We start from the raw sequence: 21,641 nt of genomic DNA on the forward strand, positions 1-21,641 counted from the left end.
TAGTAGACAACCCAAAGGTCCAACACATAGGTTTGCAACAAAACCTAGCGCTGCAACTCCCCCCCGCCCCCACCTCTTTCCAGTGGTGTGATGATATGGGCTTCAGGCTGTGGAAGTTATCTGGGGCTGAGACAATTTAATAAAATGAAAAAGAATGACAGACTGTATAAGAAAACAAAAATTCTCAAGTCTCCTGCTTCTAAGAAACACATTTAAAAAACAAGACATATGGGGCAGCTAGGTGGCTCAGTGGATAAAGCACTGGCGTTGGATTCAGGAGGACCTGAGTTCAAATCCAGCCTCAGACACTTGACACTTACTAGCTGTGTGACCCTGGGCAAGTCACTTAACCCTCATTACCCTGCAAATTAAAAACAAAACAAAAAAAACCCCAAAACCAAGACATATACAGAATAAAACCGAGGGGATAGAAAAATAATTCGCTATGCATCAAGTGAATCCAAAAAGGCAGAAATTGCAACCATGCTGTCAGAAAAAAAAATTCACAAAATAAAAAAAGGATAAACAAGGAAACTATATTATGTTGAAAGGAACCATAGATGATAAAACAATATCAGGTTAAACTTCAAGTAGAAAGCTTAGCTTTGGCAAGATTAAGGGTCACCTCTTCATGTGATGCAGAGGTAAAAGAAGAAATAGCAGGGAAAGAAATAAGACTGCTGAGGGATGAGTAGGGAAGATGGGGCTCTCTGGAAAGGCATCCATTTTTTCAGTGAAGTATAAGGCAAAGTTTCCAGATGAGAAGGTGGAGGAGAATGAGTACTAAGGGAAATTCTCAAAGGAATAGAAAACTTTGGAATAAATGCTGTGGTTATTGGGATACAGAATCAATTAAAGAGGAATAGAAGGGATACAGGGACCAAAAAATGTTGGGAACTCCAATTTTGGGCAAACAAGAAAAATTAAAATGGCTTGTTCCTTCCTTCTACTCCCAATGTATGAAATTCAGTATGCCTCTAGTTCTCTAATACCTAGCATTTAAACAGCACCTTCTATGTCCCAAGCATTGCACTAAGTGCTTTACAAATATTAACTCATTTGTTCCTCACAGCAACTCTGAGAAGTAAGTGTTACAGTTATCCCCATTTTATAATTGAGGAAATTAAATCAGAGAGAGGTTGAGTGATTTGTCCAAGTTCACACAGCTAGCCAAATGTCTGAAGTCAGATCTGAACTCGGGTCTTCCTTTTTCCAGGCACAGGGCTAATGCATCTCTTGTATCACAAGAGTTTCTATTAAAGACATAATAGATAATCATATTTATAGTAATCATTTTGTGTATAATACTACACTTTCATTATGAGAAATCAGTCACTTATGCATATGGTCCCTGTAAACCTTCATATCTTAGCAATTAAACCAAAAAGGTTTAAAAAAAAAAAACAGTTCCCATAGCAACCTTTTAATGAAGAAAAACTTTCTAGGAAGACATTTGATTTTTTAAAAAAGGGAATATATCAGGGGCAGCTAGGTGGTGCAGTGGATAAAGCACTGGCCCTGGATTCAGGAGGATCTGAGTTCAAATATGGCTTCAGACACTTGACACTCACTAGCTGTGTGACCCTGAGCAAGTCACTTAACCCTCACTGACCCACAAAAAAGGGGAGGGGGGAATATATCTTCTTCCAAGAAATATAAATGATCATATGTATTATTAAAATATGTGCTTTCCAGTGATACCTTAATCCTCTTTGCTCTTACCACTGACATCTGATGTCATCCCATAAAGTTAGACATAAAAACCATATACAAAAAGAACAAAGTGAGAAAAGTTATCTAAAAGAAGAAAGGCTTAAGATGCACAAAATTTTGTAAAAGATGGTTACATGTCAGTAATTTTTCCATTCTCCAAAATGATGATACATATCATATATTTAAGTTCATTTTTTTCAGAAGAGGTTCTTGTGCAACTTTTGAGAAACTATGGAGAGTGGAGTCAAGATGACAGAGGCAGCAACCCAGATGAACTCTCCCAACACTTCCCTCCAAACAACTTTAAAATAATGCCTCATATTAAATTCTGGAGTGGCAGAGCCAACAAAAGGGCAGGTGAGACATTTTTCTAGTCTAAGACAACTCAGGAGGTCTGCAGGAGAAGTCTGTGACACTAGGGTTGGAGCTGACCTAGAGTGTAGGTGGTGGCAGCAAAAGTTGTGGGCCTCGGAGGCAGCAAAAACAGTAGCAGCAGCTTTGGGAGGTTTCAGTCCAGAGGCAATATGGTGTTTGACAACTGATCAGAAAGTGATTATATGGGAACCTTTGCTGGTCCTAGGCATGCACTTGGCAACTCTGCTGCCCATATGCAGTTCTGGGTCACAGTTCCAGGGCAGAGAGGAGCACCTGAGGTCGGTCATAAGGGAACAGGGGCCCTAGACACAGTTCCAGATTGGAGAGGAATGTTAGTGTTTGTGGCTTCAGGAGAGTAAGGGACCTGGTCACAGTTCAGGGACAAGAGGAGTACCAGCACTTGTGGCTGCAGGGAGAAAGGGCCCTTCCTGGGTAAAACTATCTTGAAAACACCAAAAACTTGCAGACTCTCAGAACTAGCTCTGAAAACAACCGAATGAAAAAAGCCTGAAGCTTGGCACAGTGCTCCCCCACCCCCAGAGGAGCAAAGTCCAACTTGAACATAAAATTAAAAGTCAAGAAATAGGCTGGAACAATGATCACTAAAAAGAAAAGAACTTGACCTTAAAAATCAAAACACATGGGGGCAGCTAGATGGTGCAGTGGATAAAGTACCAGCCCTGGATTCAGGAGGACCTGAGTTCATATCTGGCCTCAGACACTTGACACTTACTAGCTGTATGACCCTGGGCAAGTCACTTAACCCTCATTGCCCTGACCCCCCCACAAAAAAATCAAAACAAACTCAGAAGAGGACAGTATCATGAAAAGTTACAAGCAAAGCCTCAAAGATAAATGCTAATTGGACACAGGTCCAACAAGAATTCTTGAAAGAGTTAAAGAGATAAAATTGAAAGAAGAAAAATTGGGAAAAGTAATACAAGAAAATTATGAAGAAGAATTATCAACCTGATAAAAGAGGCACCAAAATACTCCAGAAATTAAAACCTTAAAAAACAGAATTGGCCAACTGGCTAAAAAAAAAAAAAAGATGCAAAACTTCAATGATACCATAGAGAAAACTAAGAAAACGACTAAGAAACCTTCATGATCATGATTCCTGAAACGAATATATTGGTTGGAAAAAGAGGGAGTAAATCAGATAATGCAACAAAAATTAGAATAGCTACTATATATTTTCTTTTAGTAAATGAAAAAATTCATTATTGTCTTATCTACTCAATCTTATACTATTGACTGCCTTCAATGTTTTTCCATTTTATTCCTTTATATATACCTCTATGATTATTGGGTCTCAATTAAAAGCGGGAACAACTGGTAGGTCTATGATTATTTTTCCAAGTGGCCTAATTTTCAGCTATACCAATCTTTGCTTCTAACAATTTATCTGTATGCTATATTTGGATATAATTATCTAGTAATATTCATTATACTACTAATAACTGCACCTTTCAAGAATTTTATAAAAATTACAATAAAATATACAGAGTTCCAAAGGACCCATTTTACTACATAGTAAGCAGACAGTAGTTTTTGATGCTTATTAGTCTAGATTGATTAGGAAAAGCAAATGTGAAAAAAGGATGGAAGAAAAAGCTCTATGAACCCTATCAAATGAAAAACAACTCTGATCAGACACACAAAACTTATCTTGTAACAAGTAAATAATACAATATACATGAAAACAAATTCTCTTTTAGCCAAAAGCATAAATTGTTGGAAATATGACAGAAATGTCCGTTGTGATGGTTAGAACTCGTTATGATCACTAGGAAAAATTTTTTGTTCTAGATGCAGCAATCAACAAAATCACCCACTCTGTTCTATATGACACTCTGTAGCTTAATGAATTCCATTGTTTCAAAGTGAAGGAACTTTGAACTAGCCGTTAAAATGATCAAATGAGAGAACTCTAAAATAGAACCCTAAGGGATTAACTGGTTGCTGTATCATTTTTTCAGATAAGCCTATACTTAAACTACCCAAAGTATCCATATTTTTTATCACTAAAGAGAGGGACTAAAATGCTGTGACATCACCACCTTCACAAATGTAAAATTTTAATATTAGATGTTTTGCTAAATAGGAAGACAGTATTTTTTACAACTACAGCATCCTACTATTTTGCTTACTTCTATAAGGAGGAAGCTTAATAATGACATATTTCTGTTGATATACCAGGAAAGAAATGGCAAATATTGGTCTCATAAGAATGAAGAGGAAGGTTGTGCCAGAGATTTGGTAAGGAAAGTTGTAGGCAGATGTTGTAGAGGGGATTCTAAGTTCAGGTATGGGTTGGACTAGGTGACTTTTGAGGTTTCATCCAATTCTGAGATTCTTTAATTACTTACTCAAAAGGAGACCCCCAACTGGTAAGTCTAATATTACCACATGCACTCGTTAACTCAATTTCTCTCTGAAATTCAGCTGCAAAGTTCTTAAAGTTACCCACGCCACAACTGATGAATTTTTCTTCTCAGAATTTGATTAAGAGAAACAATGAACATAAAGGAATAAATAAATAAATCGTATGATACTTGCCTGGTCAAAAGATATTTTGCATCTGTTAATCAATCAACAAACATTTATTAAGTTCTTACCATGTACCACGTGCAGGGGGTAGAAATATAAGGAGTGAAAATTCCTGGTCTCAAGGAGCTTATATATTATTGAGCTCAAATATAAATATACACAGAATAAATAAATACAAAACAGATTCAAGGTCTTTCATTATAAGAGAGGAATAGTGCAAGCATAAATAGCTTTTGCAAGGAGTTTTGGCTGAGAATGAAAGGAGAGATATAGGATGAAAACTTGAAGGGGGAAAGTATCATGATCCTGTGATATTTCTTTTCAGGTCAAAATCATCTATCTGCAACAACTAGTAAAGGATACACCCAGTGTCACACTTTATTAGAGAAAGAAGGAGATATGTGCTAATGACTAACAATCTTGCACAGGCTGGACAATTACAAAAGTTGATAGATGTATTGTTAGTGGAGCAACAGACCCGTTCTCAGGAATCAGAAAAATAAATTTGTTGCAAAGAGCAGAGTCAGTGGCAAGAAAGAGAGATGGCCACATGCTGGAGGAAGGATCGACTTACTGATGCTGCCACAGACTGCCATGCAGTATTCCTCAGTGCCAAAGTTGTTTCGGTTTCCACCACATCCGCCGTAAAAAAATGGGGCGCACTTCCTTTCAGTCACATCAAAGTACCAACGGGAGATCATTGCTCGACAAGGACCAGTCTCAGCTTGTTCAGAGCACACCTCTAATTATAGGATATGTGGAGGAACTACATTTAGCATGAAAATGGCTTTATCTTGCTATTCATGTATACATACTTATTTATCTTATTGTATGAATCCACATTTGAGATTGCTGGGAGGCATTTATCAATATACTCCCTGTGTAATTCAGTTACTTCCTATGCTTTAAAAAAATTAACTGAAACAAAGAAGTTTTCTTACCTCCTAATAAATAGGATCAAAAGGAGTACTGTCAAAGGCAATAATATTTTTAGTTCTTGTAAAATTAATATCAAATGAAAATCAAAAGCCTGAATTAAAATTATTAAAACTAAAATTTTGACTACTCCTGATATGCAAAGATTATTTTTAAGGCTTTATCCTCCCCCTTTCAAACAGTGATTTTTCCAAAAGAACTGTTAGCTAAAAGATAAAAGTATGTGCACTTCTTATTTTTCACCAGGAGTCAGTATATCTACTGTGTTTTCATTTGCTGCACATAGAATCACAGGACCATGGATTTACGGTTGGAAAGGACATTAACTCATCTACTCCAACTACGGCATCTTGCTGATGAGGAAATTGAGCTTCAAGAAGTTTCTGACATGTTTTATGTGCAGCAAAACCATAAAACTGAACTGTATAGAATTTTGGTCTACAAATGGCAAATCTGGACTCTACATTTAAGTATCCCAATATCTATTTATGTAAATATGACTCTTTACCAATAATGTTCCAAACAGGAAAACACATAAATATTAAAACTGCTATCTTTGGATATAATTATCTAGTAAGAGTAGAGCCAAGAAGGAATAGTGAATAGAGAAGGAAGGAAGGAATATTTGTTTAGAGCCATTTTGTTATGCGCCAGGCTCTGTGTTAAGTGCTTTTTACAAATATTATCTCACTTGATCTTTAGAACAACCCTTCAAGGTAAATGATATTATAATTTCCAGTTTACAGTTGAGGAAAATGACTCAGACGGCAGTTAAGTGAGTTGCCCAGGGTCAGATAGTAAGTGACTGAAGTTGGATATGAACTCAGGTCTTCCTGAGTCCAGGCCCAGCACTTTCCACTGTGCCACATAGCTGTCCCAGGAAGATAGCATTCGAGTAAATAAGACCATAAATAAGACCTAAGTGCTTCAACTAAGACCTGCTGGTTGTGTGTTCCTGAGTAAGTTCCTAATTCTCAAGGCTTTAAGCAGCTTTCTAAGACTACAGATTTCAGAGAAGGTGCCAACATATATTGACAAAACATTTCTTATAAGAACTCCATGTTCCAATGAAATCATAGGCTAAGTCCCTGTCTCTTAAAATTTATACCAGGCATTGCACTAACTTCTGGAGACAATAAGAAAGGAAAAAACAAAGCAAAACAAGCAAGCAAGCAAGCAAACAAAAAACCAAACCCCAAATCAGTGTCTATATTCCAGGAGTTTACATTCTCATGGGAGAGAGAACATACAAATCATAAGGGACATGAAACATACAGAGTAGACAGGTCATTTTTAGCATTTATGGGGACTGGGAAAAACATTCTGCAGAGGTGGAATTGAATTTGAGCTTTGAGTCAAGCCTGGGAATGAAGGCACATGGTGAGGAGGCAGAGCCTTCCAGGAAGATGGTAAAGCCAGTGCAAAGGAATGGAGGAGACTGAATGTCATGTATGAGGCACAGCAAGCAGGAAAATATGGCTAGATTGTAGAATGTATGGAGGGGAGTAAAATAGAAGAAGGCTAAAGAGAGGAAAAAAACAGGGGTGAATAGCTTTAAATGTCAAAGGACTTTGATATTTGATATTAGAGGCAATAGGGAGCCGTTGGATTTTACGGAGTGAGGGTGGGGGGATGACATGGTCAGATTTGCACTTTAGGGATATCACTTTGGAAGCTGTGGGGAAGAGTGATTAGGGTAGCGAATGATTTGAATCAGGAAAAATTAGAATGAAAAGCCTAGTACTATAGTACAGATGAAGGCCTCAATCAGTGTGGTGGCTGGGTGAGTAGAGAAAAGAAAAATAAGACAGCAGCCAGGAAGAGACATCTGGCTATCAAACAGTAGGATTCAAAGGATGTCTCAGCTCTGAAACACCTATAAAATTATATAAGGAAAGAGGGTCTTGAGTACAGAGTCAAGATCTATAGAGATTAAAACAACGATGAATATCGTAGAGAAACAAAAACTAACAAAATCAACTTTGATGAAGTATAAACACTTAGCAAAGATTTTCATTGGCAGTTACAGGTATCTAGGTTGATACTACATCCTACAAAGGATAAAAAGTACATTCAGGCTGATGAACTACATTTCCTTCTCAATATGAGCATACCTAAGATTTGTGAAAAGTGGTCCTTAATTCACTCAGTCCATCCCCATTCCAAGTCTCTGGGAATTAGGGTGGCTCTCCTTAGGTTCAAGTCTGGGCAGGAAGAACAAATCCCACCCCTTGGTACTGGTGTGGCTATAATTTATGCCTAATGATAAATGGCCCAGAATTCAATTCTAAGTATCAGGCAATAACAAATAAAACTCAAGGTGAATGATAACAAAATGTGAACTCTAATCAAGGGGAAAAAACAAATTACAGTCAAAATCCTATTTTCACCCAACTTCATTAAAGACAGAATTGCTGTAGTGTCACCAAAATTTTAACTTGGTCAGAAGGTTAAAATGAGAGTCCAGTGAAAACCTGTACCAAGAGGACAGTAAACAAGGGAACGGAAACCTGGCTATTAAAATAGTAGGATTCTAAGGCTCTCAGTTCCAAAACACCAATAAATTTATATTGGGAAAAGGAAGCTAAGGGTTTGTAATACTCCTACTTGCAACCTGTACTTCAGTCTGAGATAGAATTTTCCCTAATCTGGTTCAACTCGACCCATTCCATATATTAATGATACCCAAATCATTCCAGAAGAACCACAGGTTACCCTGTGACTTTTACCCAAAGGTTAGGTAGAAGGATCATTTCAATAATAACTTCTCCTGTCTCCCAATCTCCTTCATATATTTGAGGCACACTATTCATTTATCCCTTGCCATGTTCTCTTTGGCTTTCAGGGAGATGATGTGATACCCCCTAAGTAAGGAGTTAATGTAGGTAAATATAAAATCCAGGGGAGTATCTTTCCTTTGTCTCAGAGGTAGGGTATCTATTTTAAAATGCTTTGAATATCAGGCTTGTGACTGTAATAAAGCTGGACTAGATGAATTTCTATACCAACTGTGGGTATATATAAATTCTTCCTTCTTTGTACTAGTTCAGAAGAGAATGAGGTTCAAGCCTTGCCCCTCCCCATTTTCCCATCTAGTTTAAAGACTCTTGTTTGTACATTTCTTTTATGTGTGATAATTTCCCTCATTCTTCCTCTCCCTTACCCTTCTTCCCAGTGCATCCCTTTTTCACCTTTCCATTCTTCTTGAAATCATCTCAATATAGTAGATTAACACCCATGCCTTCTGTCTAAATAGATTCCTTCCAAAATAAATAGACTCCTTCCAAATTCCATGATGATGATAAAAGTTTTTAGAGGTTATACATTATCATGTTTCCATTTGGCAATGTAAACAGTTTAACCTTATTAAGTTCCTTATAATTTCTATGTCATGTTTATCTTGTTATATTTCTCTTGAGTCTTGTTTTTAAATGTAAGATTTTCTGGTTAACTCCTATCTTTTCATCAGGAATGCTTTTTAAAAGTCATCTATTTTGTTAAATATTCATTTTCCTCCTGAAAGGATTACATTGAGTTTTGCTGGGTAAGTTATTGGTTGTGATCCTAGCTCCTCTGCCTTCCAGAAAATTATATTCCATGTTCCTTTATCCTGGTAGCTGCTAAATCTTGTGCGATCTTGACTTTGGATTCTTTTTGACTGTTTGTATTATTTTCTCCTTAACCTAAAAGCTCTGGAATTTGGTTATAATATTCCAAGAAGCTTTCATTTTGGGATCTCCTGCAGAAGCTGATTGACAGATTATTTCAATTTCTACTTTGCCTTCTGGTTCTAAGAAATCTGGGCAGTTTTCCTCTATAATTTCTTGAAATATAATGTCTAGGATTTTTTTTTGATCATGACTCTCAGGGAATCCAAATAATTTTTAAAGTATCTCTCCTTGATCTGTTTTTCTAGATTTTTTCCTATGAGATAGTTCACATTTTTTTTTCTTTTTTCAGTCTTTTGATTTTGTTTTATTGTTTTTTTGATGTCTCATGGAGTCATCATCTTCCACCCAACCAATTCTAATCTGAGGGGAAGGCTTATTTTCTTCAGTACTCTTTTCAAACTTCAGTTATCATTTGGCCAATTCTGATTTTTAAGGAATTATTTTCTTCAATATTTTGCTGCTTTTACCAAGCTGTTAATTCTCTTTTCATAATTTTCTTGAATTACTCTCATTTCTTTTTCCAATTTTTCCTTTACCACTCTGATATTTAAAATATTTTTTTGCTCTTTTAAAAATATCTATCTTTAGTTCTAAGAAATCTTATTGGGCTTGTATCCAAGTTGATTTTTTCTTTGAGGATTTGCTTGTAGACGTTTTCAAGTTGTCTTTTTCTGAGTCTGTCTTGCACTTCCCTGTTGCCACAGTAGCCTTTTATGGTCAAGTTTTTTGTTGTTGTTTGCTCACTTTCCAGCCTATTTGATTTTGTAGGCCTTCTGTTCCTATGCAAGGACAATCACTTGTTTCCCCTATTTAAGGCCCACAGCCAACAGCACACCATACTTGGGGCTATCTCTAACCCTACAGTGTTGCCAGACCTCTCCTTCTGTCCTCCAAAGCTGCCCTGAGCTGGCAAAATGAATCATTGTGACTTTCCGTTGATTAACCTGCTCAGAATTTGGCTTGACAGACTTGTTAAAGTTGTTTAGAGGGGTGGGTTGGGAGAGCTCAACATAATTGCTAACTTAACTCATCCACCTTGGCTATGCCCCCTGAAAATTTATTATACTTTAGATGAATTAAGGAAAAAAAAGGATAGCAATTATGATTTCAAATTAGCTAAGTACAGAAATGATAAAAACATAACCAGGGAAATTATATTTTGTTTAAAGCCACCATAAATAAATCAATATTTAAAACATATGGATTAAATAAATATCATAGAACCTGAATATACAGGAAAAGTTAATTGAAGGGAGAAATAGGTTGGAAAATGGTAAGAGTGGGGGGGACTTCAAAGTACACTTCCTAGAACTAGGCAAATCTAACAAAAAGCTAAATAAGAAAGAATTTAAGGACATGAATAAAATTTTAGAAGAATTAGAAATTATTATCTTTGGTAATTACTAAAGGAAATAGAAAGGAATTCGCATACTACTTTGCTGTATATAGCATACTTACAAAAAGACCATCTATTGTGGCCAAAATATGTAGAAAAGCAGAAATATCTAGCACACGATTTACTAACGACAATGCAACAAAATCATATGAAAAATTTAAAAGTAATTGGTGTTTAGGGTAGGAGGTAGAACCAAGATGAAAGAATCTTAAGAGTAAAAAACTCCTCCAAAAAGATCTAGAAAACACACCAAGCCAAATGGGGAAGTCCAAGAAAAAGTCATATGAATCATTTTTCCAAGATATCTTCTTAGTGAAACAGACAGGTCTTCAGATAGGGGGAATGGGGTCTAGCCAGGAGCACTGAGCCATGTGGAACACTCTAATGCCCAGAAAGAAGCTGTGTACCAGGGCAAGAAAGGACTGAGACACAGACCAGAGCAATGTGACACAAAAAGATGCAAAATGGCAGCTATTTAGTTTGGGGTCACTGATCCACATTGGAATGGGATGGGGAAATTGATGCAGTCCTCACTCAATGTAAAGAGGAGTAAGTTCAGAAGGAAGCAACCGGGTAGAGTCAAGATGGAAGAATGAGAAGAAGCAGGACAGCCTAGCTCCCAACTGTCCATTCTCAATAATGTACTAGACAGAATTCTGATTGGGAAACCCAAGAAAAATTTTCAGGGAGTAGTTTTTTCCAGCATGAAGAGTCTTGGGTAGACAGAGACAGAGAGACAGACAGAGATGGATAGACACAAAGAGACAGAGATCTGTAGACACTGGAGACAGGGTCTGATCAGCAGTACACATAGTACACTGCATATTTTGGCACCAAGTGACTGAAGGAGGGCTAGGACAGGGTGCAAGGGCAGAAAATATTCCACGGGACCCCTGAATTATTGCTGGGTATAGGAACAAGTACCATCTAATAGCTCTGCCTCCTGCTCCCCAGTTTTGGGTTATAGATCCAGAGAGGATTAGAGTGATAATGAACATGCATCTTAGCCTAAATAAGGAACAAGTTCTGGGAACAGCGATGTGTGGCTCTTATCTCAGAGTACAGCAAAAACATAGTCCTAGGCTTTCACTTCTATTTAAGCTTGTAGTCAAATAACCAGGGCAGGGTCCCAAACCAAAGGGGAGTAGTAGGTGGTTCATTGCTCTGAACCTACAAGGACTCCCAGCAGGCTAACAGTAACCGAGCCCAACAGCAGTCTACTGAGACTATACAACCACAAGTCAAGAGACCTAAACCTATGTCAGGAAATCAAAGGGTTGAGAACAGGACAGTGAACAGATGGTACCCCAGATTATAGAACTTTAGGAGCACTAAAAGCTTGCAGGCCTACAGCCAGAGCTGTGAAAGCAGCAGCAGGATGTAAGCAGAAGATGAAGCTCAGGACAGATATGCCCTCTAGAACTATACACAGCCCAGTACTAACAAAGAGGTCCAAGTCAGGAAGTAGACTAGATGAAGAGACAAACAAAAAAAGAATGCCACCATCATGAACTAACATGGTGACCAGGAAACTCAAGACATAACCACAAATGAAAATTATTCAAATACAAACAAAGCCCTACAGAAAAATGCAGCTTGGAAACAAGTCCAACAAGAATTTCTAGAAGATTTAAAACAAGAGTTAAAAACCAAATGAGAATATCTGGTTGCAGACACTTGACACTCACTAGCTATGTGATCCTGGCTAAGTCACTTAACCCTCATTGCCTCGGAAAAAAAAAAACAAAACACAAACAAACAAACAACCCTCCCCCCAAAAAAACCCCACCAACCACCACCACCACAAACAAAACCAAATGAGAGTTATAGAGGGACAAAAAAATATCGACTCTACAAACTGTCAGAAAAAAAGACCTATGTCATTACTAAGTTAGGAAGTATAACAGAAACCTTTCTCAATTTCTGAAGCTTCAGGTTATCTACCATTAGAGTTAATATGTTCTCTTTATTGTGCAACTGTTTTTCATATGATAGAGAAGAAAAATATGAAAAGAGAATTACCAGCTTGGAAAAAGAGGTACAAAATCTTACTAAAGAAAACTCCTTGAAAATTATATTTGTCCAAATGGAAACTAATGACTACACAAGACACCAAAAAATAATAAAGACAATCCCCTTTTCTTCCCTGCCCAAATAGTAGAAAATATGAAATATCTCATAGGAAAAACAACTGACCTGGAAAACAAATCATGAATACAATTTAAGAATCACTGGACTATCTGAAAGACATAAATTAAAAAGAAAACAAAAAACCAATAACATTCCTAGGCCTATTATAGCCAAATCTGGAGGTCCTAGGTGAAGGGAAAAAAAATACTGCAACAACAAAGAATTCAAGTATAGAAGAGCCATAGTCAGGATCATACAAGATTTAGCAGCCATTATCACACAGAAGTAGAGAGCTTAGAGTATGGTATTCTAGAAGGCAAACGATCTAAGCTTACAAATAAGAATACAGCATATCCAGGAACAGTATATTTCTACAGGGTAAAAAGTGGACCTTTAACTGGAGGACTTCTAAGTATTCCTGATGAAAAGCCCAGAGCTAAGCAGAAAATCTGATAAACAGAAGTCAAGAGAGGCATAAAAAGAGAAACATGAGTGAGAAATCATATGGGACTAAATAAGGTTAAATCGTTTACATTCTTACAAAGGGGGATGAGATATGTAGGAGCTATTTTTCTCAACTACATTCCAATAAAACTGACAATCTAAATGAAATGGATGAATACTTTTAAGAAAATACAAAAACTGCTCAGACCACAGAACAGGAAATAAAATACTTATATAACCCTATTTTAGAAAGAAAAATTGAACAATCTATACACAAACCCCACTCTACCTACCCCCCAAAAAATCCAAATCCCCAAACAAAAACAAAAACAAAAAAGGACCAGATGAATTTACAAGTAAATTCAGCTAAAATAAGTGTTTCGTTCATTTGTGTCCAACTCTTTGTGATACCATGGACCACAGCATACCAATACTGTCTATGGGGCATTTTTTTCCCCACAAAGATACTTGAATAGTTTGTTATTTCCTCCTCCAGGCAAACAGAGGTTAAATTACTTGCCCAGTATCACATGGCTAGTAAATATCTGAGGTTGGATTTGAACTCTGGTCTTTCTGACTTGATCCCAGGCCTATTACTCTATCCACTGAGACACCTAGTTGGTAGCATCTATCTAAAACCAAGAATCAACAGTATCTGTAATGGGAATAAGCTAAAAGTCTTTTTTTTTTTTTTTGCGGGGCAATGGGGGTTAACTGACTTGCCCCAGGGTCACACAGCCAGTAAATGTCAAGTGTCTGAGGCCAGATTTGAACTCAGGTACTCCTGAATCCAGGGCTGGTGCTCTATCCACTGCGCCACCTAGCTGCCCCTAAAAATCTTTTTAATAAGATAAGGAGTGAGGTAAGTTATTTCCATTATCACCATCGATATTCAGTATTATACTGGAAATGTTAATTATAGTGATAACACAAGAAAAAGAAATTAAGAGAATGAGTATAGATAAAGAAGAAACAAAAGTATTATTTTTTGTACTTGATTTGATGGTTTATTTAACGAACCCTGGATTATCAACTAAAAAACTAATTGAAACAATGAATAACCTCGGCAAGCTGCAGGATATAAAACAAACCTATACAAATAAACAACATTTCTATATATTACCAAGACAATATTGAAGGAAGAAATAGAAAGTGAAATTCCAAATCAAATAACTATAGATAGTATAAAAATACTTAGGATTATACCTGAGAGAAAAGAGGAAGGAAAAAATTTAATGTTTAAAATATTTTTCCCTAATTACATGTAAAAACAATTAACATTCACTTTTTAAAAGCATACTTATTTAAAAGCAAACTGTAGAGGTAAGAAAAAAAATGAAAACATTTCTCACATATGCAGTTTAGTGCACCTATGAATCCAGCAGCTATCTAATAATTATTGTGCTTTGTCTGCAATGTAAGCTGTCCTACTGGATTTTATATTCCATTAAAATATTTAGCATATGTTCTTTTCTTTTTTGTGTTTCCCCTCAGGGCAATGAGGGTTAAGTGACTTGCCCAGGGTCACAGAGCTAGTAAGTGTCAAGTGTCTTGAGGCCAGACTTGAATTTAGGTCTTCCTGAATCCAGGGCCGGTGCTTTATCCACTCTGCCACCTAACTACCCCCCCCCCCATGTTCTTTTCAAACAGATTGGTGAGGCCAAAAAGTCCAAATATATTTTCCCAGATCATTATCTAAATGTATGCATACATATACATTGCATATACATGTGTGTGTATGTAAGTGTAAATATTTATAAAATATACTAAAACACACACGTATATGGACATACACATATATGGGCATATATACATACATGTACAAACACGCAAAAACATACCCACACGTACAAGCAGGCGTTAAACTAAGGAACTCTTTTGCTTAGATGGTATTTAAATAAAAAAAAGCACTGGATGTTAAAACAATGTAAAACAATGTGAACTATTTTGCTGTTTGGAACATTTTAAAAATAGTAAAGGTCATATTTTTCTCGACAGCTGAAAAACATCCAAAATGAGATTACCTCTAACAACCTCTTCTACAGACTCTGTAGTGGTGGTGGTGGTGGTAGTACTGGCAACACTTGTAGTTCTTTCTGTAGCCTCTTCATATTGTTCCTCAGCTTCTTCCTCTACTTCATCACCATCGCCGTCATCATCATTGTTATCTTCATCTTCTACATCAACTACTTCCTCCTCTTCTGCAACTTCTACTACTTTGTCATCACTGTAAAGAGAAAAACACCATTTTGCTGACTTTGCAAATTGTCTTTACTCAGTTAGGAGATGTGTGATAGGAAATCTTAATTTCTGAAGCTTCAGTTTATCTACCATTAGAGTTTACTATCTTCTTTTTTATTGCACAATCACTGCACAATGCACGAAACTGCTATAATCTATGATAGGAAGCTCAGACTTTGGACTTGTGATTCGGGTAAGAGAGCACAGGATCCTGGATCGAAAATGAGAAGGGACCATAGCGTCTGGTCCAACTCACTCATTAACAGGTGCCCAGGGAGGTTCTGTGACATGCTTAAGGTCATCGAGGTGGTAAGTGTCAGAGGACAGATTCTATACTAGAAATTCTAACTCTAGAGCAAACAGGTTGGGTTAGGTGAAGTTTGGCTATCAATAAAACAAGTATTCATTAGGTGCTTACTCTGTGACAGGCATTTTGCCAGGTGTTGAAGATATAAAGGAAAAAGCCAAACAGTTCTTGCTCTCAAGGACCCTGCATTCTATTGGAAGGAGACAACATATACATGTACAAGGTAAAGGAAGTCTTAGCACTAGAAACTAGAGGGGCCAGCAAAGTCCTCAGGAAAAAAAAGTAGAGTGTGAGGAAATCCTTATGGAATCAGGAATTCTAATAGATAGAGGTGTTAGGAGAACTATCGACTCCAGGCATAAGTAGATAGGAGATGCAGTGTTGTGTGTCAAGAACAGAAAATGCTAGACAGAGTCAACAAGCTATGTTACAGGTGTTGTGCTAAGCACTAGGGATACAACCAAAGGCAAAAATATCTCTTACCCTCAAGGAGCTCACATTCTAATAGGGGAGAAAACATGCAAAAATATACATAAGAAATATACAGGGTAAATTGGAAGTAATCTCAGAGGGAAGGCACAAGCATTAAAGGAGACCAGGAAAAATCTCTTACAGAAAGTGGGATTTGAACTGAGTCTTGAAGGAAACAGGTAGAGATGAGAAAGTGTAAGAAGACTGGAAAGGAAGGAAGGGGCAAGGTTGTTAAGGGTTTTAAAAGCCCAAAAGAGGATTTCATATTTTATCTAAAGGGTGATAAGGAGCCACTAGGGTGTATGGAATAGAGGGGTGCCATGGTCAAAGATGATTTTAGAAAAATCACTTCGGCAACTGAGTGGAGGGTGGACTGGAGTGGGAAAATACTTGAGGCAGGAAGAGCAAACAGAAGGCCTATTCAATTGTCCAGGCTTAAGGTAAAAAGACCCCGCACAAGGGTGGCCAGCTGTGTTAGAGGAGGGTAATGGGGTATGTAAGGGAGGTATTATAAAGGTAGAATTAATAGGATTTGGCAAAAGATTAGATGGGGTGAGACAGAATGAGAAGTCAATAATGACAGCTAGCTTGGGAGCCTGAGTAGATGTGAGGATAGTTCCCTTGCTAGTGATAGAGAAGTTCTTAAGAAAGGAAGGTTTGAAATGGGATCCAATGACTTCAGTGTTGGATATGTTGAGTTTAATATGTATATGAAACATTGAATTCAAGATGTCCAAAATTCATTTGGACATGTGTGACTAGAAGTTGGGAGAACTGTTAGGGCTAGATAAGTAGATTTATCAGCATAAAAGTGATAACTCAGCCAAGAGATCTGATGAAATCACCCATTGAAATAGTATAGCAAGAAAAGAAAAGAAGGTCCAGGACAGAACTTTAGGGGGTATCCATGGTGACTGGGCATGTCCTGGATGAATACCTAGTAAAGGAGACTGAGAAGGAGTGCTCAAGTTGATAGGAGGAGAACCAACATAGAGCAATGCCACAAAAAATAGAAATAGAGAGTATCAAAGAGAAGAGGGTGATCAAAAGTGTTAAAGGCCGCAAAGGTCAAGAAAGATGAAGACTGAGAAATGGTCATCAGATTTGGCAATTTGGAAATCATATAGTAATTTTGGAGAGAGCAGTTTTGGTTGAATGATGAGTTGGTAAGTCAGACTGCTAAGACTTAAGAAGAGATTGAGAGAAGGAGAGGCACCAATTACAATTGGTTTTCTCAAGGATTTAGATAAGAAAAGGAGGAAAACTATAGGATGATAGTAGAGATGGATAAATCAATATAGTCTTACAGGCAAATGGGAAGCAGCCAATAATAATGAGAGAGTGGGAATAATATAGGGGCAACCTGCTGAAGGAAATGGGGCAGAATGAGATCAAGAGTGCACATGGGGGGCAGCTAGGTGGCGCAGTGGATAGAGCACTGGCCCTGGAGTCAGGAGTACCTGAGTTCAAATCCGGCCTCAGACACTTAACACTTAACTAGCTGTGTGACCCTGGGCAAGTCACTTAACCCCAACTGCCTCACTAAAAAAAAAAAAAAGAAGAGAGAGAGTACATGTGGAAGGGTCAGTCTTGGTAAGAAAGACCATTTCCTTGGATTCAGGAGGACCTGAGTTCAAATCCGGCCTCAGACACTTGACACTTACTAGCTGTGTGACCCTGGGCAAGTCAATTAACCCTCATTGCCTCACAAATAAAGAAAGACCACTTCTTCATATGAGACAAGGGTGAAGGAGAGACAGTGGACAAAGACATCTTAGTGATATGGGATGAGGAGGAGGGAAAAGTAGCTCTTAGCAAATTCCTTCATTTTTTTTTTCAGTGAACTACAAGGCAAAGTTCTCAGCTGAGGAAGGTGTCAGGGCTGAGGTAATGGAACAGATAGCACGGGAGGAGTAAGGATCCTCTTGTAGAGTGTGTGGAGGGGAATATGTGTAAGATATCTGGAAATGTCAGTTAGGGACAGAAGATTGTGAAGCACAATAAAAGTCAAAAAGGATTTTATATTCACTCCTGAAACTATTAGGGAGTCATTAGAGTGTAAATTCATAAGAAATGTGCTGTAAGCAAATCACTTTGGTAGCTTTGTGATAGATGAACTGGAGTGGGAAGAAATTTGAGGCAAGAAGATCAGTCAGGAAATAAATGCAAAAGTCTAACAGAGAAGTGACAAAGGCCTGAACTAGGGAAGTAGCTATGTAAATGAAAAAGAACGATCACTCATATGAGAGCTTTTGCAAAGGTAGGAATGACAAGATTTAGCAATAGGATGGACATGTGGGATGACTTAAAGTTTCTTAGAATGACACCAAGGCTGGAGCCTATGTGACTGAAAGAATGGTGGTGTCCTCAGCAGTAAAAAGGAAGCTCAGAAGAAGAGTTTGAAGAGAAAGACAATGAATTCTCTAATGGACACGTTGAGTCGTTGAGTTTGAGATATAAAAGACAAGTGGTGATATGGAGCTCGATCTCAGAAGAAAGAATGGAGCAGGATATTTAGATCTGGGAGTCATCTGCATACAACAAGAAGTGAACCTAAAGGATCTAAGGAGCTCACTAAGTGTGAAAGCATGGAGAACCAAGACAAAGTTCAAGATACAGCTTTGAGAGCACATTACAGCATTAAGGAGCAAAATACTAATGGTAATGCAGCAAAGGAGAGTAAGGAGTAGTCGAATGGCTAAGAAGAGAACTAAGATACAGGAGTAGCACAAAATCAAAGAGAAGACAAAGTATCCTGGAGAGAATGGTGTGATTACTGCAGGAAGTTCAGAAAGGATGAGATATTGAAAATCAGACGTAGCAACCAAGAATCACTGGTAGGTGACTTTGGAAACAGCAGTTTCAACTGGATGATGTGACCAGGAGCCAGAATGCAGAGTATTATGAATGAGAAGAGAGGAAGTAGAGACACGTAGACATTTTTTTCCCCAAGTAGTTTGGGAAAGGGAAGAGAAATACAAGATGATAGCTTAAGAGGGTGGTGTTATCCGCAGACTTTTGTTTTAGTGTTTTGGGGTTTGTTTAGTTGGGGTTTTTTTGGAGGATAGTGTGACTTACACAAGTCAATAGACAGGAAGGAACTTGTGGATAGAGAAAGATTGAAGGTTACATAGGTGGGGGCACAATCTACTGTAGAAGTCCAAAGGGAACCTTGGCTCAGGATGAGTTATATTGATTGTTAAAAGAAACTACGGACTGCAAAAAGGGCTTTCTTAGTTATATTGAGACAAAAAGGAAGATCAGAGATAGGACAGTATCTTTGCTTCAGGTGGATGTTAAGATATCTGACTAGAGAAAAAAATGGATCACCTCCATTCTTATTTTATTTCTTCAAAGGAGAATGACTTTTACACTGGAAATGACAGGACAGAAACAATTATTGGGAACTTCCATCCAAAGTAAGGTAAGATGCAAGAGAGCACTTAGGTGACCTTGATCAATATAAGTCTCCTGGCTCAAATGAACTACAACCTGGAATCCTAAAAGAACTGCCAGGAGAGAGAGCCATCAGTGATATGAAGAATAATGAAGACTGGCAGAGGCACCATAAAAAAGAAGAAATTGTAACTATCACAATTTTTTTTTAAAGGGAAGAAAATTGAGCCTATAAACCAGTGAGCATGATTCAATTCCTTGGAAAATTCTTCAAAGGATCATTACAGAGATGGCTGATCACTATCCAGAAAGAGATGCAGTAATTACAGAAAGTCATTATGATTTTATTGTTGTGGAAAAGGTAGACAGATAAAAGTTAGGTGACAAAACAAATAGATGGATTCAGAACTGGTTAGATGGCTAGACTCCAAGAGCAGCTGTTAATGGTTAAGTGTCAAATGTGTCAGGCTTCCAGGAGAACATCACAGAGACTAGTCCTTGGCTCTGCAGTATTTAACATTTTTAAAATGTTATCAGTGTCCCTTATAAAGTACCAGTGAAGTGGGATGAGAGGAAATGCTAAATACAAATAATAAGTTTGGGAGATAAAAGGCAAAAGGCTAGATGGAATGATAGGAAATTTTATATGATCAAATAAAAGCATTTCAGAGCCTAAAAGTGGAATACTTGTGGGTAAAGGTGTGTTTATACCCTGTACAATGGTGTGTACTCCACTTGATATGGAGAAGAGGAGGAAGTCATAGGAGTTGAGTAGTTTGAAGAAGGAAGCTAGGATATTTGAGTTAATAAATAAATTCTGAAGTCCTCTTACTAAGAGTGGTATGATTTAAGCTTAGTAGGGGCACTGTTATGAACTTAAAGGCAAGAGTTGGAGTAGAGAATAAGACTATGAGTCAAGCACTAAGCTCATTGAGAAGGGAGTAGGAATGTCCCAGGAGCTAGTAGATAACCTATATGATAATATACATAATTACCTATATAATCTATATTTTAACTCAGATTCTGTGAGACACTATCAATGACTGAAAATGATATAAAGGCTAAGACATCTGGGGCTATTTAAGAGATGGGAGTGGGGAGGAAATCAATGATCCACTTCAGAAATCTAACAGATTCATTTCAAAGAAGTTTCAATTATTATTCAAGCGTCAATTTCCTGCCCCAATATCACCCTAAAGGAAAAAAGTGTAAGAAGACATCTGGTATTTTTTCATTAGTTTGCATCAACAGAAGAAAAAAAAATAGCCTTTCTTTGCATTCCCAGAACTTAGTACAGTGTCTGGCACATAGTACACATTTAATAATTGCTTGTTGACTTGACTTAATAGGATGTACAGGTGATACTGGATTTCTGAAAACTCTGCCAAAAAAGAATAGGCTCTATGCAAATCTTACCAAGAAAGATTGAATATGTATATAGAATTATAAGGACTAGCCAAGCTAAGTTGAAAAAGGCTCATAAGAAAGCTAGCGATTCCTTAATGACCCTGGGCAAGTCACTCACCCCTCACTGCCCCGCCAAAAAAAAAATTAATTGATTAATTAATTGACGTATTTCTTTTTTTGCGTTACAAACATTTACAGATAATGACCAATCTATGAGAGGTCTCTTGTAATAGAGTAAAACAGTCAATTAAAACACTACACTGACCTTATCTGAAAGTGCATTTAACACTTCACAACTCTTGTAGCAATTTACCATACCTTTTAATTAAAAAAAAAATATTAACAGAAACATTTTCTCTCCCTCCTATAGTACTGGGGAAAAAAGAAAATAAAAAGGAATTTCTTGAAATAAATATGCATAACCAAACAAAACAAATTCTCAACAGTTGTTTTATGTTTCATTCACTTCTCTGGAATGGATAGTATTTTTTTCATCTTTGGACCTCTGAAATAATGAAAGTTAACTGTATCAATCATAGTTCTTACAGCATTCAAAGTTGTTTGATTTTACAGGTTCTTATTGTTAGCAAATGTTTTCCTG

General features: G+C 37.3%; 1 protein-coding gene across 2 annotated transcripts in view; it reads right to left on the reverse strand.

Moving 5' to 3' along the window:
• LOC122746025 (amyloid beta precursor protein) overlaps positions 1-21,641 on the reverse strand; it is a 169,491-nt gene that overhangs the window by 53,803 nt on the left and 94,047 nt on the right. The window contains exons 6-7 of one of the 2 annotated variants that reach the window (XM_043991498.1): positions 15,243-15,445; positions 5,216-5,383 (exon numbers count right to left, since the gene is read on the reverse strand). In XM_043991498.1, coding sequence (XP_043847433.1) covers positions 5,216-5,383; positions 15,243-15,445 — 371 coding nt within the window. The remainder of the gene's footprint in view (positions 1-5,215; positions 5,384-15,242; positions 15,446-21,641) is intronic. The other variant, XM_043991499.1, reaches the window with a different exon arrangement.

Source organism: Dromiciops gliroides, chromosome 3 (genome assembly GCF_019393635.1).
Source record: "Dromiciops gliroides isolate mDroGli1 chromosome 3, mDroGli1.pri, whole genome shotgun sequence".
Lineage (NCBI taxonomy): Eukaryota > Metazoa > Chordata > Mammalia > Microbiotheria > Microbiotheriidae > Dromiciops > Dromiciops gliroides.